Source organism: Odontesthes bonariensis, chromosome 18, assembly GCF_027942865.1.
Source record: "Odontesthes bonariensis isolate fOdoBon6 chromosome 18, fOdoBon6.hap1, whole genome shotgun sequence".
In the NCBI taxonomy this organism is placed as follows: Eukaryota; Metazoa; Chordata; class Actinopteri; order Atheriniformes; family Atherinopsidae; genus Odontesthes; species Odontesthes bonariensis.
The window spans coordinates 25,827,546-25,845,144 of record NC_134523.1 but is presented as its reverse complement, the minus strand read 5'-3'; the positions used below and the strand labels follow the sequence as shown (position 1 = coordinate 25,845,144).

General features: G+C 45.5%; 1 protein-coding gene across 21 annotated transcripts in view; it reads left to right on the top strand.

The window, feature by feature from the left end:
• Positions 1-17,599, top strand: part of macf1a (microtubule actin crosslinking factor 1a) — a 286,863-nt gene that overhangs the window by 245,450 nt on the left and 23,814 nt on the right. For 18 of the 21 annotated variants that reach the window (XM_075449489.1, XM_075449487.1, XM_075449480.1 and 15 more), the window contains 18 exons: positions 2,774-2,935; positions 3,969-4,139; positions 5,256-5,422; positions 7,142-7,301; positions 7,680-8,006; positions 9,256-9,340; positions 9,421-9,647; positions 10,781-10,987; positions 11,075-11,302; positions 11,379-11,597; positions 11,710-11,913; positions 13,664-13,889; positions 15,116-15,342; positions 15,433-15,555; positions 15,633-15,734; positions 16,347-16,448; positions 16,556-16,729; positions 16,845-17,000. In XM_075449489.1, coding sequence (XP_075305604.1) covers positions 2,774-2,935; positions 3,969-4,139; positions 5,256-5,422; positions 7,142-7,301; positions 7,680-8,006; positions 9,256-9,340; positions 9,421-9,647; positions 10,781-10,987; positions 11,075-11,302; positions 11,379-11,597; positions 11,710-11,913; positions 13,664-13,889; positions 15,116-15,342; positions 15,433-15,555; positions 15,633-15,734; positions 16,347-16,448; positions 16,556-16,729; positions 16,845-17,000 — 3,267 coding nt within the window. The remainder of the gene's footprint in view (positions 1-2,773; positions 2,936-3,968; positions 4,140-5,255; positions 5,423-7,141; positions 7,302-7,679; positions 8,007-9,255; positions 9,341-9,420; positions 9,648-10,780; positions 10,988-11,074; positions 11,303-11,378; positions 11,598-11,709; positions 11,914-13,663; positions 13,890-15,115; positions 15,343-15,432; positions 15,556-15,632; positions 15,735-16,346; positions 16,449-16,555; positions 16,730-16,844; positions 17,001-17,599) is intronic. The other 3 variants (XM_075449488.1, XM_075449490.1, XM_075449478.1) reach the window with 1 other exon arrangement.

The window sequence follows — 17,599 nt, the reverse complement described above, 5'->3', positions numbered from 1 at the left end:
TATTTAAACCAGATGAGCAGAAACCTGTAAAATAACATAATGAAAGGCTTTCAAAGCAGTAAAAAGCAGCTGAATATGTTGGGAGCAGTAAAAAGAAAGGCGCTCAGATCTGAAATAGCTTTGTTGGTGTTCTGATGAGTTCGTTATTCCGTTTCACGTTTGGTTTGGTTCTGTTATTGTGGTGAAAATAAAGGTTTAACTTTAAGTTTAACTTTCTGAAATGTTGAGACGGTCTGCTCTGCTGAGCTCTGACTCATGGACTCGAGTGTTGGTTCCTCTGCTGATCTGTTAGAGGACTGTTTATTAAAGACAGAAAATGATGTCACATACTGACAAAGGCCTCGATTCATCCCTCATTTACCTGGAATATTACCTGGAAAACAGGAAATAACTGCAGTGATTTACTGAAACATGTTCAAACATTAACATAAATACAGTAAATGAGGCAGAAACAGAGCTTTAAAGTGAATATCTGCTCTGAGCTCCTTTCTCCTCCAACACAGCCTGAACCCTCTCAGACGAGCTTTCTGTCCTTTCTTTAAGGAGTCTTCAGGAATAGTTCTCCAGGCTTCTTGAAGGACATCCCAAAGCTCTTCTTTGGATGTGGGCTGCCTTTTGTTCCGTTCTCTGCCAACATGATCCCACCCTGCTTCAGTAATGTTGAGCTCCGGGCTCTGGGGAGGATTCATCCCTCCATCAGACCTGCTGCCACTGATTTTCAGCCCGCTTCTTGTGTCCTTTGGCACAGCTCAGCCTTTTCTCCCTGTTTCCCTTCCTTAAGAACGGCTTCTTGACAGCCACCCTTCCATGGAGCCCATTTCTGATGAGGCTTGGGCCAACAGCAGATGGATCAGCTGAAGGTCCAGATGCATCTCTCAGCTCCTGTGTCAGGTCTTTGCTGGATTTTTTCCTCTTTCTTAAGGACATCACTTTCAGATCCTGTTCATCTGCTGTAGATAGTTCTTTAGGCCTGACACTTCTTCTTCTGTCCTCCACTTGTCCAGTTTCCTCAAATGTTTTAAGGACACACTGCACACCATGCTGAGATATGCCAAGTTTTCAGCTAACAGCTCTTTGGGAATCACCTTGTTGCTGCAGAAATCCTGTTTTCTGTCTGTCAGACTGTGTTATCTTTGCTGTTTTTCACACATGCAGCTAAAGAAATGGGAACAAATGATGTGTCTCTGTGACAGGCTGCTGGGAACAAAGTGCCTGAAGATCCAGTTTAAAATGGCTTCTTTGCTAAGTTGTCTGTTCTGTGTGGACACAACACTGGTTCATCCCTTGAGTTAGGAGCCTTTTTCCTGCCTGAATGGTTCATAGGTCAGAGTTAAGTGGCTTAACAAAGAAAAAAGGACTGAAACTGAGGGGGAAATGTCCAAAGAAAAACTGAAAGGCCATCAGAAAGCTGGAGAACTGTTGCTCAGACTCCTCAGAAGGGAAACATAAAGTGAGTTGGATCAGGATCTCTGAACAGATCTGTACATTTTTAACATTTTGTTAAGAAAATTAAAAAAAACCACAATACTTCTCAGAGTTTTTCTCTTGTGTGTGATTGTGTGCAGGATTTTTCCTCCATTACACCCCGTTCCAAACCTCCCCCCCCCCCCTTTGTGTTATTTTCCCAAAAGCCTGGACTTTACCACAATCCAATGTGTGTGTGACTCATTGTGTGGCCGTTTGGCTGCCGCAGCATCACAAACCACCAGCAGCCCTGATTCTTCCCTCTCTGGACTCCTCAGTGTTTTCAGACCCCCCCACTCTGCTGCAGACCCCAAACTCAATAGGATTTCATACATTTTCTTTGTGGTCCTGCAGCGTTCCGTCAGCCAGGCTGTTGGTGGACTGGCGTGAAATTGTGAAACATGTTCTGTGAATTTAGTAAATTATGGGATAGAGTTTCAGTGCATTAGCTGTTGGTTCAGGGGTGTTTTTCTCTCAGTGAGACCAGCTGAAAGGAACCGTTAAACCAAACCAGGATGAGATTTTCACTTCAGAGTTGGAGATTGGACCGTGTGGTTAATCTTTCGTGTGTAAAATGGATGAACGTAGCTCTATAATTACCTTTAGCCCAGATTATATGACAGTGAATAACTTCTGTTGAGAAAACTGGATTCTTTGGATCCGTGGGTCAGTTTTAGATCCAGTTGGGCGCTCTTAAACGCTCCAGACCTGTTCCGCCTCCCCCGGTGAAGCGCAGATGGTGCCGTGGACCGGACTTACTGTGTGTGGCTACAGTTGTGCTCTGAGACGGGAGCGGCGTTGGCCGCCGCTCGCTGTTTCTCAGCCAGCGGAGCTGAGTCTGGTTGTCTTTAGCGCCGGACAGCTGCCTCTGTTGTCACAAGATGGCTCCGGCGCCGCGCTGCGACGTGCATGCGTGAGTAATGTGTCCAGACAGGCGAAGTTGTGTGTGCATACTCCATAAACGTGTGTTTAAGTGGAGGTTGGACTCGTCCGTGTGTGTCGACTCAGCCTTTTCCAAACAGCCCCTCACTCGCCTAAACGTCTAATCCCCATAATCCCCCGTCTCCCCCTCCTCCACCCTCGTTTTCCCAGTTCCCTTCCTGTCTCCCACTCCTCTGTAATCTTTGCACATCCCTCTGTCTGTCTTCCATTCTCCGGGGTCCAGCTGCCTCTCAGTGTAGGTACATAAAGTGACGCAGTCCACCTCCACGTTTGTTACACTGACTCCTTTCTTCTCTCAACCCCGACACAAGAAGCCATTCACAGCCTCTCTTTGTCTTTCTTCTTCTTCTTCTTCTTCTCCTCTCAGGCGGTGGAGCGAGAGCAGGTGGAGCGCATTCAGCCGAAGCTGCAGCACGTCAACGCGGTGGGTCAGGGTCTGATCCAGAGCGCCGCCAAGCACACTGACACCCAGGCGCTGGAGCACGACCTGGAGACCACCAACCTGAGATGGAACTCGCTCAACAAGCGGGTACGACTCCAACCCTGCAGGAGCCTCAGAGTGACACGTTTTACAGTTTTCTGAATGCTTTAAGTAACTAAAACATCGAGTTTAGACTGTAAAAGGTGTCCGAATCCACATAAATGTGTGCGACACCCAGAAGTCTTCTGTATTAGAGACGATAAGGAGCTCAAACGCCACTGAAGGTCACCTGGTCACCTGACCTGGTGCTGGCTCCTCGGCCCCAGGCGGCAGATTCGGTTCTATCCTTCCTTGTTAGAACAAATCGGGCCACAGAGATAAACATTTGTCTACGAAGGTTTCAGGCTCTCCTTCGCATCTCTCCTGACCTTTTCCCTCGAGGTCACGGAAGTGTGTTCACCAGAAGTCACTGGACGCATGTCCGACCGTGTAGCTGCACGCTGTGGACACGCAGATGGTTACTGAACCACGTCAGCTGACCGCTCAAATGATGCAACTCACCAGCTCCTGATTAAGTTTTATGGTTGCACCAACAGCTTAAAACTTGGCCAATGCCTGTAAACACAGCCAAGTTGAATTGTCTTCTCGCCGTAGTAGTTCCAGTCTAAAATATCACTTAAAGGCAAAACACACAACTGATAGCAGCAAGTCATTCAAGGAAACAGACAGTGGAGCGAGGCTTCTACATAAAAACTACAGAAAGATGCTGATGTTAAAAGTGTGTTTGCACAACAAATGTTATGGCACTTTCATTCATATGGCAGCACATTTAAAATAAAACTAAATGCTAAAAGCTATACACTACTTTTGGATTCATTTTTGGATTTTGCGTACAAATGCGATTAATCGTGATTAATCATGGAAATAATGCGATTAATTAGATTAAACATTTTAATCGTTGCCCAGCCCTAATATATATATGTAGTGAAAACCTTGAAGGGTGTCTTTATGTTGGTCTTTGTTGAGGTTGTCGCTGATATTTTGACTTTTTTCCTCTTTAAATGAGTTATTTATGGTGTGTCACTGTAAGATATTACAGATTACCTTTATATTTATGTGTGTTTGTGTCTTCCGTCCTCAGGTGGCAGAGCGGATCGCCCAGCTGCAGGAGGCCCTGTTGCATTGTGGGAAGTTCCAGGATGCTCTGGAGCCTCTGCTTAGCTGGCTGAGCGACACGGAGGAACTGGTGGCCAATCAGAAGCCTCCATCCGCCGAATACCGCGTGGTCAAGGCCCAAATCCAAGAGCAGAAGGTAGGAGGACAACAGAAACTGGATGAAACCTCTTTAATCTTCCAGCTCGGAAGGAGTTCCAACATCTTTACGGCCCAATAAGTGACCGATGTTTTCCCTTTGAACACGGCTCCATTAAACACACTTATGTCTTAACTTCTCTTTTTGAGATAACAGCAGATATGGTTTGTTATTCCGCTCGGGGGAAACTCATTTACCACCAGTTCAGCTCGGCACAGACACAACAAAAGATTCCAGGGAATATTCAGCCGGAAAGTTCCATAAGAAGTCCCAAATCTTTGACTTCTGCTGCCAGCTTTTCTCCATAAAATACATTTTGGACTGTATTGTGGAAAGCAATGTTTGTGTGTATCAGGCAGGTTTGATTAAAACACACACACACACACAGTCAATGAGCCGTCTGCCTGGCGTCCGACCCCATCAGCCGACCGTCTGCCAGTCAAACTGGCATAAAAACAGACACACACATGTACGGCCGACTTGTATTGTTTTCAAACACACACACACACACACACACACACACACACGTTTCCTTGTTTATCCAACATGCATTTCCTGTGTTTGTGCACATGTGAGCGCTGCACACACACGTTTCCATCCGTCATCCGTCCTTCGGTTCAGAAAGAAAAGTAAACATTAAAAAAGAATAATATATATATATATATATATATATATATATTTAAATATATTTATATATATGAAATATTTATGTTATATTTATATTTTATTATTTAAAAACCAAGTTATTTGGAGAGAGGAAGCACTGACAGAGAAACTCCTGCTGTTTTAAAGCAAATTATTCGTTTCTGTTAGTTTTTTATCACTGATTTGGTTTTATCAGGATTGTAAACGTGTCATTTTGCAGACATGAAGGATGAGCTTGCAGGTTTGGATCAGACGGAAACATCTAGATAAATGCTTGTAGGAGGCTGTTTGTGAGCAGGATTACTCCAGAACTACCAGGCTGAGTTTCATGAAGCCTGGAGGAGACTTTAAGCACCGGTTGGTTTAGCTCCTCCGCTGGTATTAGAAAGATCTAAGAAGGAATCCGGTGAAGATCTTCCTCCTCAGCCTGAGGCGCAGCCATCAAAATGTCTCTTTTTTTCTGTCCTTCAGCTGCTGCAGAGGTTGTTAGATGACCGCAGGCCGACTGTGGAGATGATCCGTGCCGAAGGAGAGAGGATCGCAGCCACAGCGGACACCCAGGACCGGGAAAAGATCCAGACTCAGCTCCAGAGTCTGTCAGAGAGATGGTCTGAGCTGCTGGACAAGGCCAGCGGCAGGTAAGATCCGCCTACCACACGGTTGAATTCGGATGTTTGGCCAATCTTTTATCTGATCGGAGAACTTTGCACGAGCTGCAGAAACGTGATCCTAACCCCACGGTGGAGTTTTGTTCTGTGGAGTCTGATTTCATCCTGTTCAGAAAGCCTGAACAGGTCTGATCTGTGGTGAACCGCAGCCTCGTGTCATCTGCCGGTTGTTTCCTGTTCTCTCTCGTTTCATTTTCGAGCTGCACTGTTAAACACGTCTGTTTTTACAGAAGTATGCAGTCATTACTGCTGGTTTCTGTGGTCTGCGAGTAATTCCAGAGGCAAGGCAAGTTTATCTGTGCAGCACAATCCAACAACAAGGTGATTTAAAGTGCTTTACAACATTAAAACAGTAGAAATAAACAGCATGATTTAAATCTTAAACAAAAAAGAAAGAAATAAGAACAACAGATACAATCAGGAGTTAAAATGTGATTAAGTTTTGAAACTCAAGCTTCAGATTTGGAGCTTTATTCAGATGCTATCAGTCTTTAGGCCAGTTCAAATCCAGACTGAAAACACATCTCTTTTCCCTGACCTTCCACTAGCTGAAATGGAGTTTACCTTGGCTTGCTACTTTTATCGTTACTGTTATTGTTATTTTATTGCTAATTTTATCTTAAATTTGATTTTTTTATCTGTGTTGAAGTCATTCTTATTGCTTTTATTGATGACTGTCTTGTGATGCAGATGCTGTTGTGAAGCACTTTGGTCAGCTGAGATTGTTTTAATGTGCTATGTAAATAAATTTTGAATTGAATTGAATTGAAACGCAGCTGAAAATAGGTGTGTCTTCAGCCTGGACTTAAACACACTGAGTGTTCCAGCTGATCTGAGGCTTTCTGGAGTTTGTTCCAGACATGTGGAGCATAGAAGCTGAATGCAGCTTCTCCATGTCTGGTTCTGACTCTGGGAACTGATAGAAGACCGGATCCAGATGACCCGAGGGGTCTGGAAGGTTCATACTGGGTCAGGAGGTCACTGATGCATTCTGGTCCTGGACCATTCAGAGCTTTATAGAGCAGCATCAGAACTTTAAAGTCTATCCTCTGATGGACAGCCAGCTGGTGTAAAGACCTCACAGCTGGACTGATGTGCTCCACTTCTTTGGTCTCAGTGAGGACTCGAGCAGCAGAGTTCTGAATAAGCTGCAGTTTTTAGGTCGACCTGTAAAGATGCTGTTACAGTAATCAAGCCGACTGAAGATGAATGCATGGACTAGTTTTTCCAGGTCCTGCTGACATATCAGATCCTTTAACCTTTATATATTCTTAAGGTGATAGTAGGCTGACTTTGTTACTGCCTTACTGTGCTCCTCTGTGCACCACAGGAAAAACGCACATTCAAGACACACGATGTGTCTGCGTCATGATATTCACTGAAGCCTGATAACATGCATGTCAGTCATGTCTCTGGAATGTATTACTCTGTCCTCCATGACTGCAGAATCCACACACTCTGTGCACAATAAGCTTTTCTTGGCATTGAAACGAGAATACTTTGTTTTTTAAGAGCTCTGCAGGACGCTTTTAAGCTCAGTTATCTGGGATTAAACGCACGTTTGATACAAAAGAGCTCGATGATACAACACAGGGATGCAAACAAAAACAAAGGCGGTAAAAGCGCCAAAGCAGCAATGGCGGTGCTCCTTCTGCTCCTCATCTGTCTTTGTCACCCCTCCCCCCACAGGCAGAGGCAGTTGGAGGAGCTGCAGGTTCTGGCTCTTCAGTTCCACGAAGCCTTGGAGCCGCTGGGGGAGTGGTTGAGCGCCACCGAGAGACGGCTGAGCTCTGCCGAGCCGATGGGAACTCAGGCGGCTAAAATCACCCAGCAGATCATCAAGCACAAGGTACCGTCCGACCGGGCCCGGGCGGGGAACTGTCAGAGGTTTTATTAAGCGTTCATCCTGATGGAGCCGCAGCCTTTGATGACCTTTACTTCTTCACGTTTTAAACTGGAAACGAGCCAAACGATGACCCCACAGCACACGTCTGCCACCCAAACATACATCAGCCTTTTATTATTTATTCATGTTTCCTTTTTTAAGTTCTTTAAGTTTCATTCAGTCATCTCTTAATGTTTGTTCTTCATTTTTATCCCAGATTTATCACCTGCATGCTTTTGAGTTTTTATCCATCTGCTTTCTGTTGTTTTGCTCTCCTTTCTCACTTCTCTCCACATCACACACACACACACACACACACACACACACATGCACGCTTCCCAGGCATTCCAAGAGGACGTGTCCTCCCGGGAAGCCGAGGTTGACCACCTCGAGTCCCTCAGCCAATCGCTGACCCCGCTCAGCTGCGAAGCCGATCGGGATTGGCTACGCGAGCGCGTGGGGACGGTGAGGTCGGGTCACTCTGAGCTCGCCGACTGGAGCTCCCGACGGGCCGGCCTGCTGGAGCAGGCGCTGGCCAACGCCCAGCTGTTTGGGGAGGATGAGGTGGAGGTGCTGAACTGGCTGGCTGAGGTGGCTCAGAGGCTGGCTCAGGTCTCCGTACAGAGCTACCAGCCCCAGCTGCTGGGCGAGCAGCACAAACACACTCTGGTACGAACACGGCTGAGCTAATTGCCCCCGAGAGACAGAGCGGCAAAGATGCTACTACTGTGGCAGAAACCCTAACATCGCCAACTGGTTGGACTCCTCCCGCCTAGCACTAAACGTTGGAAAAACAGTCTCCTTTTTCTTTTCCAAAACGAGGCTAAGCCACCACCCGGTAGTCACAGTACGGGGGGAGACCATCAATGTGACATAAGAGACTAAATACCTCGGTGTTATCCTAGATTCCAACCTAAACTTTCGTAAACACATTAAGAAAATGACAAATGGTATCAAATACAGCCTGGTCACTTTTAAACATATCAGAAACTCACTCTCCCGAGAAGCAGCAATAACATTCTATGATGCAATGATTCTATCCCGCTTCATTTACTGTACAACGAGTTGGTTCCAAGCTAGCATAACAACTATTAAACTCCTAAAATCAGTTTACAAGCAAGCAATAAAAATACTGGCAAAGAAGCCCAAATCATATCACATCTGTGCCCGTCCTAAAACAGTGCGAGATTAGACATTAGCCATCTATCAAAGCTATCAAACCTGACCCTCATATTCAAAATACTACACGGAGATGCACCACCTCCACTCAAGCAGTTCATCCAGCCTGCCTCAGAACGTACAGTAAGAACAACCAGAATAGTTCTTCAGGGAAATTGCACCATCCCAAAAAGAAAAAGCGCTTTTGCACAAAACTGCTTCTTATATAAAGCTGTAAAAGAATGACCTCCCCCCACACATAAACTCCTGCATAAACATCAAAGATTTCACCAAACAAATTAAAATGCACCTACTATTAAAACAGACGTGCTCCCACTGATAATTTCTTTTTCTTATTTCCTATTTATTTATTTTATATATATTTTAATCAGGCTTCTTAAAGACTTTTTTTTAAATAAAATATTGATCAAAATGTATAATTCGGAAATGAACTAATTAAAATGATTAAAATAGACCCACTGGTAATTAGGTTGTTTTTTTTTAAATAAAGAAAGGAAAAAAATGATAATAATTGTACTCCTTACCCCATCCCGCTCCTGCTAAATCTTATTGTTGTTGTTGTTCATGAAATAGCAATGATTTATGGTATTGCATGCTGTCCTTTAAATAAACTCATTCATTCATTCATTCAACTAGACAGAAGAAGAGAAACAGCAGGAATAACCTGTTAAATCTGATTGACTTTATGAGATGATTCAGGTTTTTTAAGTGTAAACGCTGACTGTTTCTCATCCCTCAGTCTTTGAATGAAGAGATCCTGAGCAGGAAGAAAACTGTGGACCAGGCCATCAAGAACGGACAAGCTTTACTCAAACAGACCACAGGTGATGAACACTTTCAGCTCTTTCAGTTTCTGCTCCAACGTAGGCGCGGCTCCTGATCTGACCCGCGTCTCCTCCTGCAGGCGAGGAGGTTCTGCTGATCCAGGAGAAGCTGGACGGGATCAAGTCTCGCTACGCCGAGATGACGGCGGGCAGCAGCAAGGCGCTCCGCACGCTGGAGCAGGCGCTGCAGCTGGCCACGAGGTTCGCCAGCGCCCACGACGACATCAACCGGTGGCTGGACGGCGTGGAGGCGGAGCTTAACAACATGGAGCCCGACGCCACGCCTGCCTACCAGGAGAGACAGAAGGTGGGAGGAATCTGAGGAGGTTATGGTTGTTAGTAGTTTTTCACCCGCTCCCTGAGCTGAAGGTTTATTTCTGCTCTCTGTGATGAGACTGAATGAATCCTCCACGTAAAATTTACTCTGTAGATGTGAACGTAACTCATATTACAGGAGAGTTTTCTTTTAAATGTGCAAGAAAAGACGAGGAAGAAGCCGACTCATTTAGTGACGTTGGAATTTTGTTGTTTCCTTAAACTCAGCATCAAATTGCTCCATTTTCTCCTGGCTGCCAAATAAAGGACGCGTCTACGAGCTCAATATTTAAAGTCTGTGCATGCAGTGTGCATGGAAAGCAAGGAAAACCGTGCCTTTTACAGTCAAATCAAATCAAATGTATTTGTATAGCACATTTCATGTACAAAACAATTCAAAGTGCTTCACATAAAATAAAAGCATTGCAGCAGGGAGTGGAAGAAGCATTAAAATACATAAAAGAATATAAAGAGAAACAAATAGAATAATTTAAATTAATTTAAAAACAAGCAACAGTCCAGATAAGTTAAAAGATATCATGCAGATTTCATGCATAGACACATGAGAAAAGAAAAAAAAGAAATGGATTTAAAAATGTCTCCATTTGGTGAACAGTTTGATACAATCATTAACTTCAATGCACCGTAGCGCACGTGAGCAGGTTAAAAAGTGTAAAAGTCTTTTACTCGTGATATAAAAGGCTACAAAGAGTTTTTGCTGTTTAAAAGGCTTTTTTTAATGACACTTCTGGTCTCTTAATGACATTTTCAGCATTCCAGTATCAACCCCCACATGGAGTTGCCATGGAAACCCAGATTTCTTGTGGAAACGGCTATTGAAAATGTTGTTTTGTCGGCGTTCAGCTTTTAACATTCAGATCCCTGATCAGAGAAACTGAGGGACGTAAAAAGAGGTTTTCTGAAGACATCGGTCTCACCTAACTTACCGCACTTACTCTAGCACTAGTTATGCTCTTAGCTGTTTGGTTTTGGAAGGACATGCACTTAGGATTTTTTGTGACCTGAAGTTCTTTTGCCTACCGATGTGGAACACACTTATTGTAAGTGGCTTTGGATGAAAGCGTCTGCAGAATGACCGTAATGTGATGTGATGTGATGTTGCAGGAGCTGAAGAAGGTGTCCGCAGAGAAGCGCCTGGTGTTGGACACGGTGAACGAGGTGGGAAACGCCCTGCTGGATCTGGTGCCGTGGCGAGCCCGAGAAGGCCTGGACCGCCTCGTCGCCGACGCCAACCAGCGCTACCGACATGCCGACGAGACCATCACTCAGAGGGTGCAGCTGGTGCAAGCTGCCATCCAGAGGTCGCAGCAGGTACTGCGGGCAGCAGAGCCGGTTGAACAGTTCAGGTTTCCGTTGTATTTGTGGCTCGGTTTGTTGACCATGAACTCGTCCCTTCAGTATGAGGAGGCGGTGGAGGCGGAGCTCGCCTGGGTCGGGGAGACGGAGCGTAAGTTGGCCTCTCTGGGCCCCCTGAGCCTGGAGCCCGATGTGACCGTGGCTCAGCTGCAGGTGCAGAGGGCCTTCAACATCGACATCATCCGGCACAAAGACGCCGTGGATCAGCTCCTCAGCACCAGAGACGACATCCTGGAGGCCTGCAGCGACACCCAGAAGGACGCTCTGATGGCGAGTCCCCCGCCGCCTATTTCGATGATGAGTCGAGAGTTGTGCAGTTTCTGAATGTCCTCCGTTCCCTCCTCAGGTGAAGACCGACTCCCTGAGTACTCGTTATGATGTGGTGAGTCAGAGCCACACTGAGCGGTTCTCGGCTCTGGAGCAGGCTCAGGTTCTGGTGGCTCGGTTCTGGGAGACCTACGAGGAACTGGAGCCGTGGTTGGGTGAGACTGAAACCCTCATCACCCAGCTTCCACCTCCCGCTATCGACACAGATGCTCTCCGCCTGCAGCAGGACCAGATGAGGGTACGGTTCTACCAGATGAGACCCGGTTCTACCTCTTTAAGCGTCTTTCCTCTCGTTGCAGCTACGAACTAAACTGTAAACTCATGTTTAGTGATTTTATTTTCCCCTCCAGCTCCTCAGAGAGTCTATTGCAGAGCACAAGCCCCACATCGACAAGCTGATGAAGATTGGACCCCAGATGGCCAAGCTCAGCCTACAGGAGGGGGCGACAGTGATCCAGCGCTACACCGACTCCGAGAGGCGCTACCTGGCTATAAAGGAGGAGGTGAAAGGTCGCGCTACGGCGCTGGACGAGGCAGTGTCCCAGTCAGCACAGGTACGTCACAGGTGAACCTGGGTCTGAGATGCCGAGGTTTACAAACACAGTTTAGTTACTCTGCAGCTCTCATAAACGAAGAATCTGATACGATTACTGAACTGCACGAGGTTTCTGTTTGTGGTTTTGTTTTTATGTTGCTAACTGTAATCTAACAAGAATTTATGTAGTTTATTAAGTCTGTTAAAGTTTTCTTACTCTGTGTTTTTACTTGGTAACACGTTTATATCCTGTTACATGTGTTCGGTAACATGTTTATATCCTGTTACGTGTGATTTTACTCGGTAACACGTTTATATCCTGTTACATGTGTTCGGTAACATGTTTATATCCTGTTACGTGTGATTTTACTCGGTAACACGTTTATATCCTGTTACATGTGTTCGGTAACATGTTTATATCCTGTTACGTGTGATTTTACTCGGTAACACGTTTATATCCTGTTACATGTGTTCGGTAACATGTTTATATCCTGTTACGTGTGATTTTACTCGGTAACACGTTTATATCCTGTTACATGTGTTCGGTAACATGTTTATATCCTGTTACGTGTGATTTTACTCGGTAACACGTTTATATCCTGTTACATGTGTTCGGTAACATGTTTATATCCTGTTACGTGTGATTTTACTCGGTAACACGTTTATATCCCGTTACATGTGTTCGGTAACATGTTTATATCCTGTTACATGTGATTTTACTCGGTAACACGTTTATATCCTGTTACATGTGTTCGGTAACATGTTAATACACGTTATTGTAACTTTTTCTTTGCTCTTCATCTCATGAGACATCATGAAGTCATGTTGCTGCTGACACTGTACTGTACTGTATGCATGACTGACTCAACTCACTGTATTGTTTCTCCACCCCCTTCAAACCACTCCATGTCTCACTTCTTCTCTTCCTCCACCTGCACGGTGTCCACTATCTTTACCCCCCAACTCCATCCTCAAAACCACCTCCTTGTCTCCCCCCCCCATCATCCTTTTACTTAACCTCCACCCCATCCCTCGTTCATTGTGGATGTGCTGTGTGTGTTGCTCCTCACCACCATTTTCTCCATGGTCACTGCTCACTGCAATCACCCAGCTGGTAGAGGTAAGACCGCAGACTGACACATCAAACTGGCACTCAGGATGAGGAGGCAGCACATGATTTAAAACACTAACTCGTTAATAATTACAGCCACGTTATGCCGGATGTTTGGGTTACTTCTTTCACTTCAGTCTTAGCTGCAGATTTTTTTATTCAAACCCTCACACGAATCATGTGTTTGTGAACCCTGAGTGACCACGAGAGCTGTCAGAAACTGTCCTTTCTGTGTGTGACACTTGAATTAAACCACTCCAAGATGTTTCCTATCACACAATGTTCCCTTTGTAGTTCGATTAGATTTGTTTTGTAGTCAATGATGCATCAGGAAGCCCACAAACTCAGGGATTGCATCATTAAATCCCTCTTCTGAGTCTTTTTGGCTGAATAGCTCCCTCTTCTGTGGTAGATTGAGTCCAGATTATTAGTAGTTACACAACCTGGATGACATGCTGAAAGTACATCCCTGAGATATTTAACACTTCAGAGCTTAAGAAATAAGCTCCTGAAATAAGATTAATAATAATAACCCTAATGTTAATATCACCGTCATGATATCTCAGTGTTTTCCCAACTTTCAAAATGTCACCCAGTGAACAGACTAAGGAGCTTCGTCCCACTGTCTCCTGCTCATAACTTCTCCTTATGCCCTCAGTTTCACGACAAGATGGACCCGCTGTTGGAGACCCTGGAGGGGGCGGTGCAGCGGCTGCGGCAGCCTCCTCCCGTGGCCGCAGAGGTGGAGAAGATCCGGGAGCAGCTGGCGGAGCACCGCAGTCAGGGGCTGGAGCTGGACAAACTGCTCCCAAGCTTCTCTGCCCTCTGTGCCCGCGGAGAGGAGCTCATCAGCAGAGCAGCTCACGACGATCCTGCTGCTCAGGGTGAGTGTTTAACAGCAGGGCCTCCAAGTCCGAGTGTTTAGAGCAGTGATACTCACTATTTTTAGCAAAATCAAGGGAAGAGCCACTTTTCCGACAACATACTTTGTCCCCTTAGTCCCCTACATATAAAACATCCCACAAAAAAAGGAACAACACAGCCAATACATTTTTAAGTCAGACCACATTTACCTTAATACTGGGATGAGCGGAAGCTGGCGTGCATGTCCTTGACTTTCTTCATGTTGTATTTGCAGTTTGTTGTTGTAATCATAGTGAGACATTCAGGATGAGCATGGTTTTTGTGCTGGTTTTTGCCCTTTTTTAATTAAAAACCGATCCATTGTGCCTGCATCTCGCGCTGGCTAAAGGAGCTAGCGTGCACTGCGGTCAAGTGTGACGGTGGTTTAAGCGGGCTGCGTTGCCAGGTTTAACAGAGCCCCCTTTAGGAAACACCATTAAGCCTGAATTAATACTTATTGAAAATACTTGATACTACAAAAACGCAAACTTAATAAAAATACTTAATACTGTGCAGTATTCGCTGTGTGTTATTTGAAAAGATGTATTGTTATTGTTACCATATTGTTATAAGCTGCTATGCGAGTGCGAGCCTCCAATTAAAGCTTGAGGAGCCACATGCAGAATGAGTATCTCTGGGTTAGAAAGATGAAGAAGATGAAAACATGAGCAGCGCAGTTTGACACGATCATTTCTGCTTTTATTTATCTTAAACTTCACTTTGTGGCTGCGACTGTAAGTGGGACAAAGTTTCTTTGGGACATCACAACAGAGATTGAAACAAAAGGAGCTTCTGCAAAAATGCTGCAAACTATTGGGCTCTTATTTTGGGCTCTTGTTCAACATTTTCACTCGGCCAGAGTAAATATCTCAGTGGCACGGGGCCAGAGGGCAGAACTGGAACAGAATAAGCAGCGAGGTTCTGCCTATTTCTTCCAATGACTTCTCTCAGAGACAGAAAACACTCGTGTCTTTGTTTTATTGCCCTCTGAAGAACTTTGTTCTTCTATGCCCTCTGGCTCTTGTGGAAATGAAAGGCTCTTTCTGTCCGCTGATAGTGGGAGTGGACTCACGCAGGGCTGAGTAGACCAGTACTGTACACAAGATGGCAAAATTCAAGCTAATAAAGCCTTAAACAGAGACCACACAATGTGTCAGAGGTCCGGCCTCTCGGCTCGTTTTAAACGCCTGTTTTTTCCCCCCTGCAGCCGTTCGTTCCCGCCTCCTGCGCCTGCGCTCCCTCTGGGATGAGATCCGGCAGCGAGCGGAGGAGAGGGAGGGCAGGCTGAACGACGTGTACGACCTGGCCGGGAAGTTCTGGGCCGACGTGGCGGCGCTGCTGAGCACGCTCCGAGACTCCCAGGATATCGTGAAGGAGCTGGAGGACCCCGGAGTGGACCCGTCGCTCATCAAACAGCAGATCGAGGCCGCTGAGGTACGGAGGAGCTCATAGACGGGCCGGTCGGTCTGCAGTCCAGCTGCATTTAAAGCTGAGTGACTCAAAATGATGCCCTCTGTTTACCAGGCTATCAAGGCGGAGACGGACGGCCTGAGAGAGGAGCTGGAGTTTGTTCGGACCCTCGGAGCTGACCTCATCTTTGCCTGCGGGGAAACTGAGAAACCTGAAGTCAAGAAGACCATCGACGAGGTCAGATTTCCCAACCTTACGGTGACAATCCTGAAAAGCTACGTGCTGACCTGCTAACACTGCCTGACGCCTTACAGATGAATGCTGCCTGGGAGGGTCTGAACCGAACGTGGAGGGAGAGGATGGAGAGGCTGGAGGAGGCCATGACTGCTTCTGTTCAGTATCAGGATGCTCTGCAGGTTGGTTACTAAGCTTTTATTTGAGATCTGAACACATCACAGCAGCTTTAAAATCTTTACTCTGGCTTCCAGTCAGTCACAGAATAGATTTTAAAAGCCTGCTGATGGTTTACATCTGTGATATGTTCAGAGAATATAAAGCCAGCAGAGCTCTTAGATCCAAGGACTCAGGTCAGCTGGTCCAGTCCAGAGTCCAGACTAAACATGGAGAAGCAGCATTTAGCTGTTATGCTGCAAACAAGTGGAACAAACTGCCAGTGGAGATTAAACTTTCATCAAATGGAGACATTTTTAAATCCAGCTTAAAAACATTTCTGTTCTCTTGTGTCTATGCATGAAATCTGCACGATATCTTTGAACTTATCTAGACTGTTGCTTGTTTTTAAATTCATTTAAATTATTTTATTTGTTTCTCTTTATATTCTTTTATGTATTTTTAATGCTTCTTACACTCCCTGCTGCAATGCTTTTATTTTATGTGAGGCACTTTGAATTGTTTTGTACATGAAATGTGCTACAAATAAGTTTGCTTTGATTTGATTTATTCTTTGCACGGCTTTAACTTGATAATCCTGCCAGTGTTGTGAGCTAACCTCTCTTTTTCATTTGCAGTCTATGTTTGACTACCTGGACAACGCAGTCATCAAGCTGTGTGACATGTCCACCGTGGGAACCGACCTGGGAACCGTCAAACAGCAGATCGAAGAGCTCAAGGTTGGCATCCACGACCCCGTTTGTATCACAGAACTCTCTGTTCTGATCCTCTTTGTTGTTGTCACGTGCGTGAAGAAGTGACAACATTTTCCCTCCACCCTGAGCAGCAGTACAAGGTGGAGGTGTACCAGCAGCAGATCGACATGGAGAAGCTGTGCCACCAGGGGGAGCTGCTGTTAAAGAAAGTGTCGGATCAGACGGACAGAGACATGATCCAGGAGCCGCTGACTGAGCTCCGACACCTCTGGGAAAACCTGGGGGATAAAATCACCCAAAGACAGGTGACGAAACCTGTTGAGCTTTCTCTGTGTTCTCCAGAACACCGTGTTCCGTAACAGTTGGGATATTCTGAGCATTTCTGAGTATTTCTGAGCATTTCTCTGTCTTCCACCGCAGCACAAACTGGAGGCCGCCCTGCTGGCCCTGGGTCAGTTCCAGCATGCCCTCTCTGAGCTGCAGTCCTGGCTGAACCACACACACACCACCCTGGACACGCAGCGACCCGTCAACTCTGACCCCAAGGCCATCGAGATCGAGCTGGCGAAACACCACGTATGTCTGCTTCCATTCAAACCCGGGACTCGTTCCTCTGGTTTGGGTTAAAACTGCAGATTATTCTGCATTATCGTCCACTGGGGGTGGGACGAAATGCTTTGGTCACGATTCGATTTGTATCACGATTCTTGATAATTGCGATTCAATATAATCAGTAATTGCAATTTTCTTCCTCCTTAAAAAAACAAACAAGTTGAATCATACACTTCTAGAATGAATGTCGTTCCCATAAACGATGCACATCAGTCTGTGTCAGTCAGTCCAGCAGCTGACATTTATTTCAACTGAGACAAAAAGAGGCATTTTTTAAAGTTTTCAGTCAATCATTTCACTATTCAGGTTCCTCCAGCAGCTGGAGGAATTGTGGTTCTCAGGATGCTAATCACTTTCATGTGTTTTGGGACTGTCCAAAGGTACACTCTTTCTGGCGTAAGATTCATTCCGAATTAGAAATCATATTGGGGACAAAAATAACTTTCAACTGGGACGACCTTTTTTTTGGACTCCAAATTTCAACAAACACAAACATTACAACGAAGAAACTGTTTGGAATGCAGCTGCTAGGAAAGCAATTACAAGAGAATGGCTTAAACCAG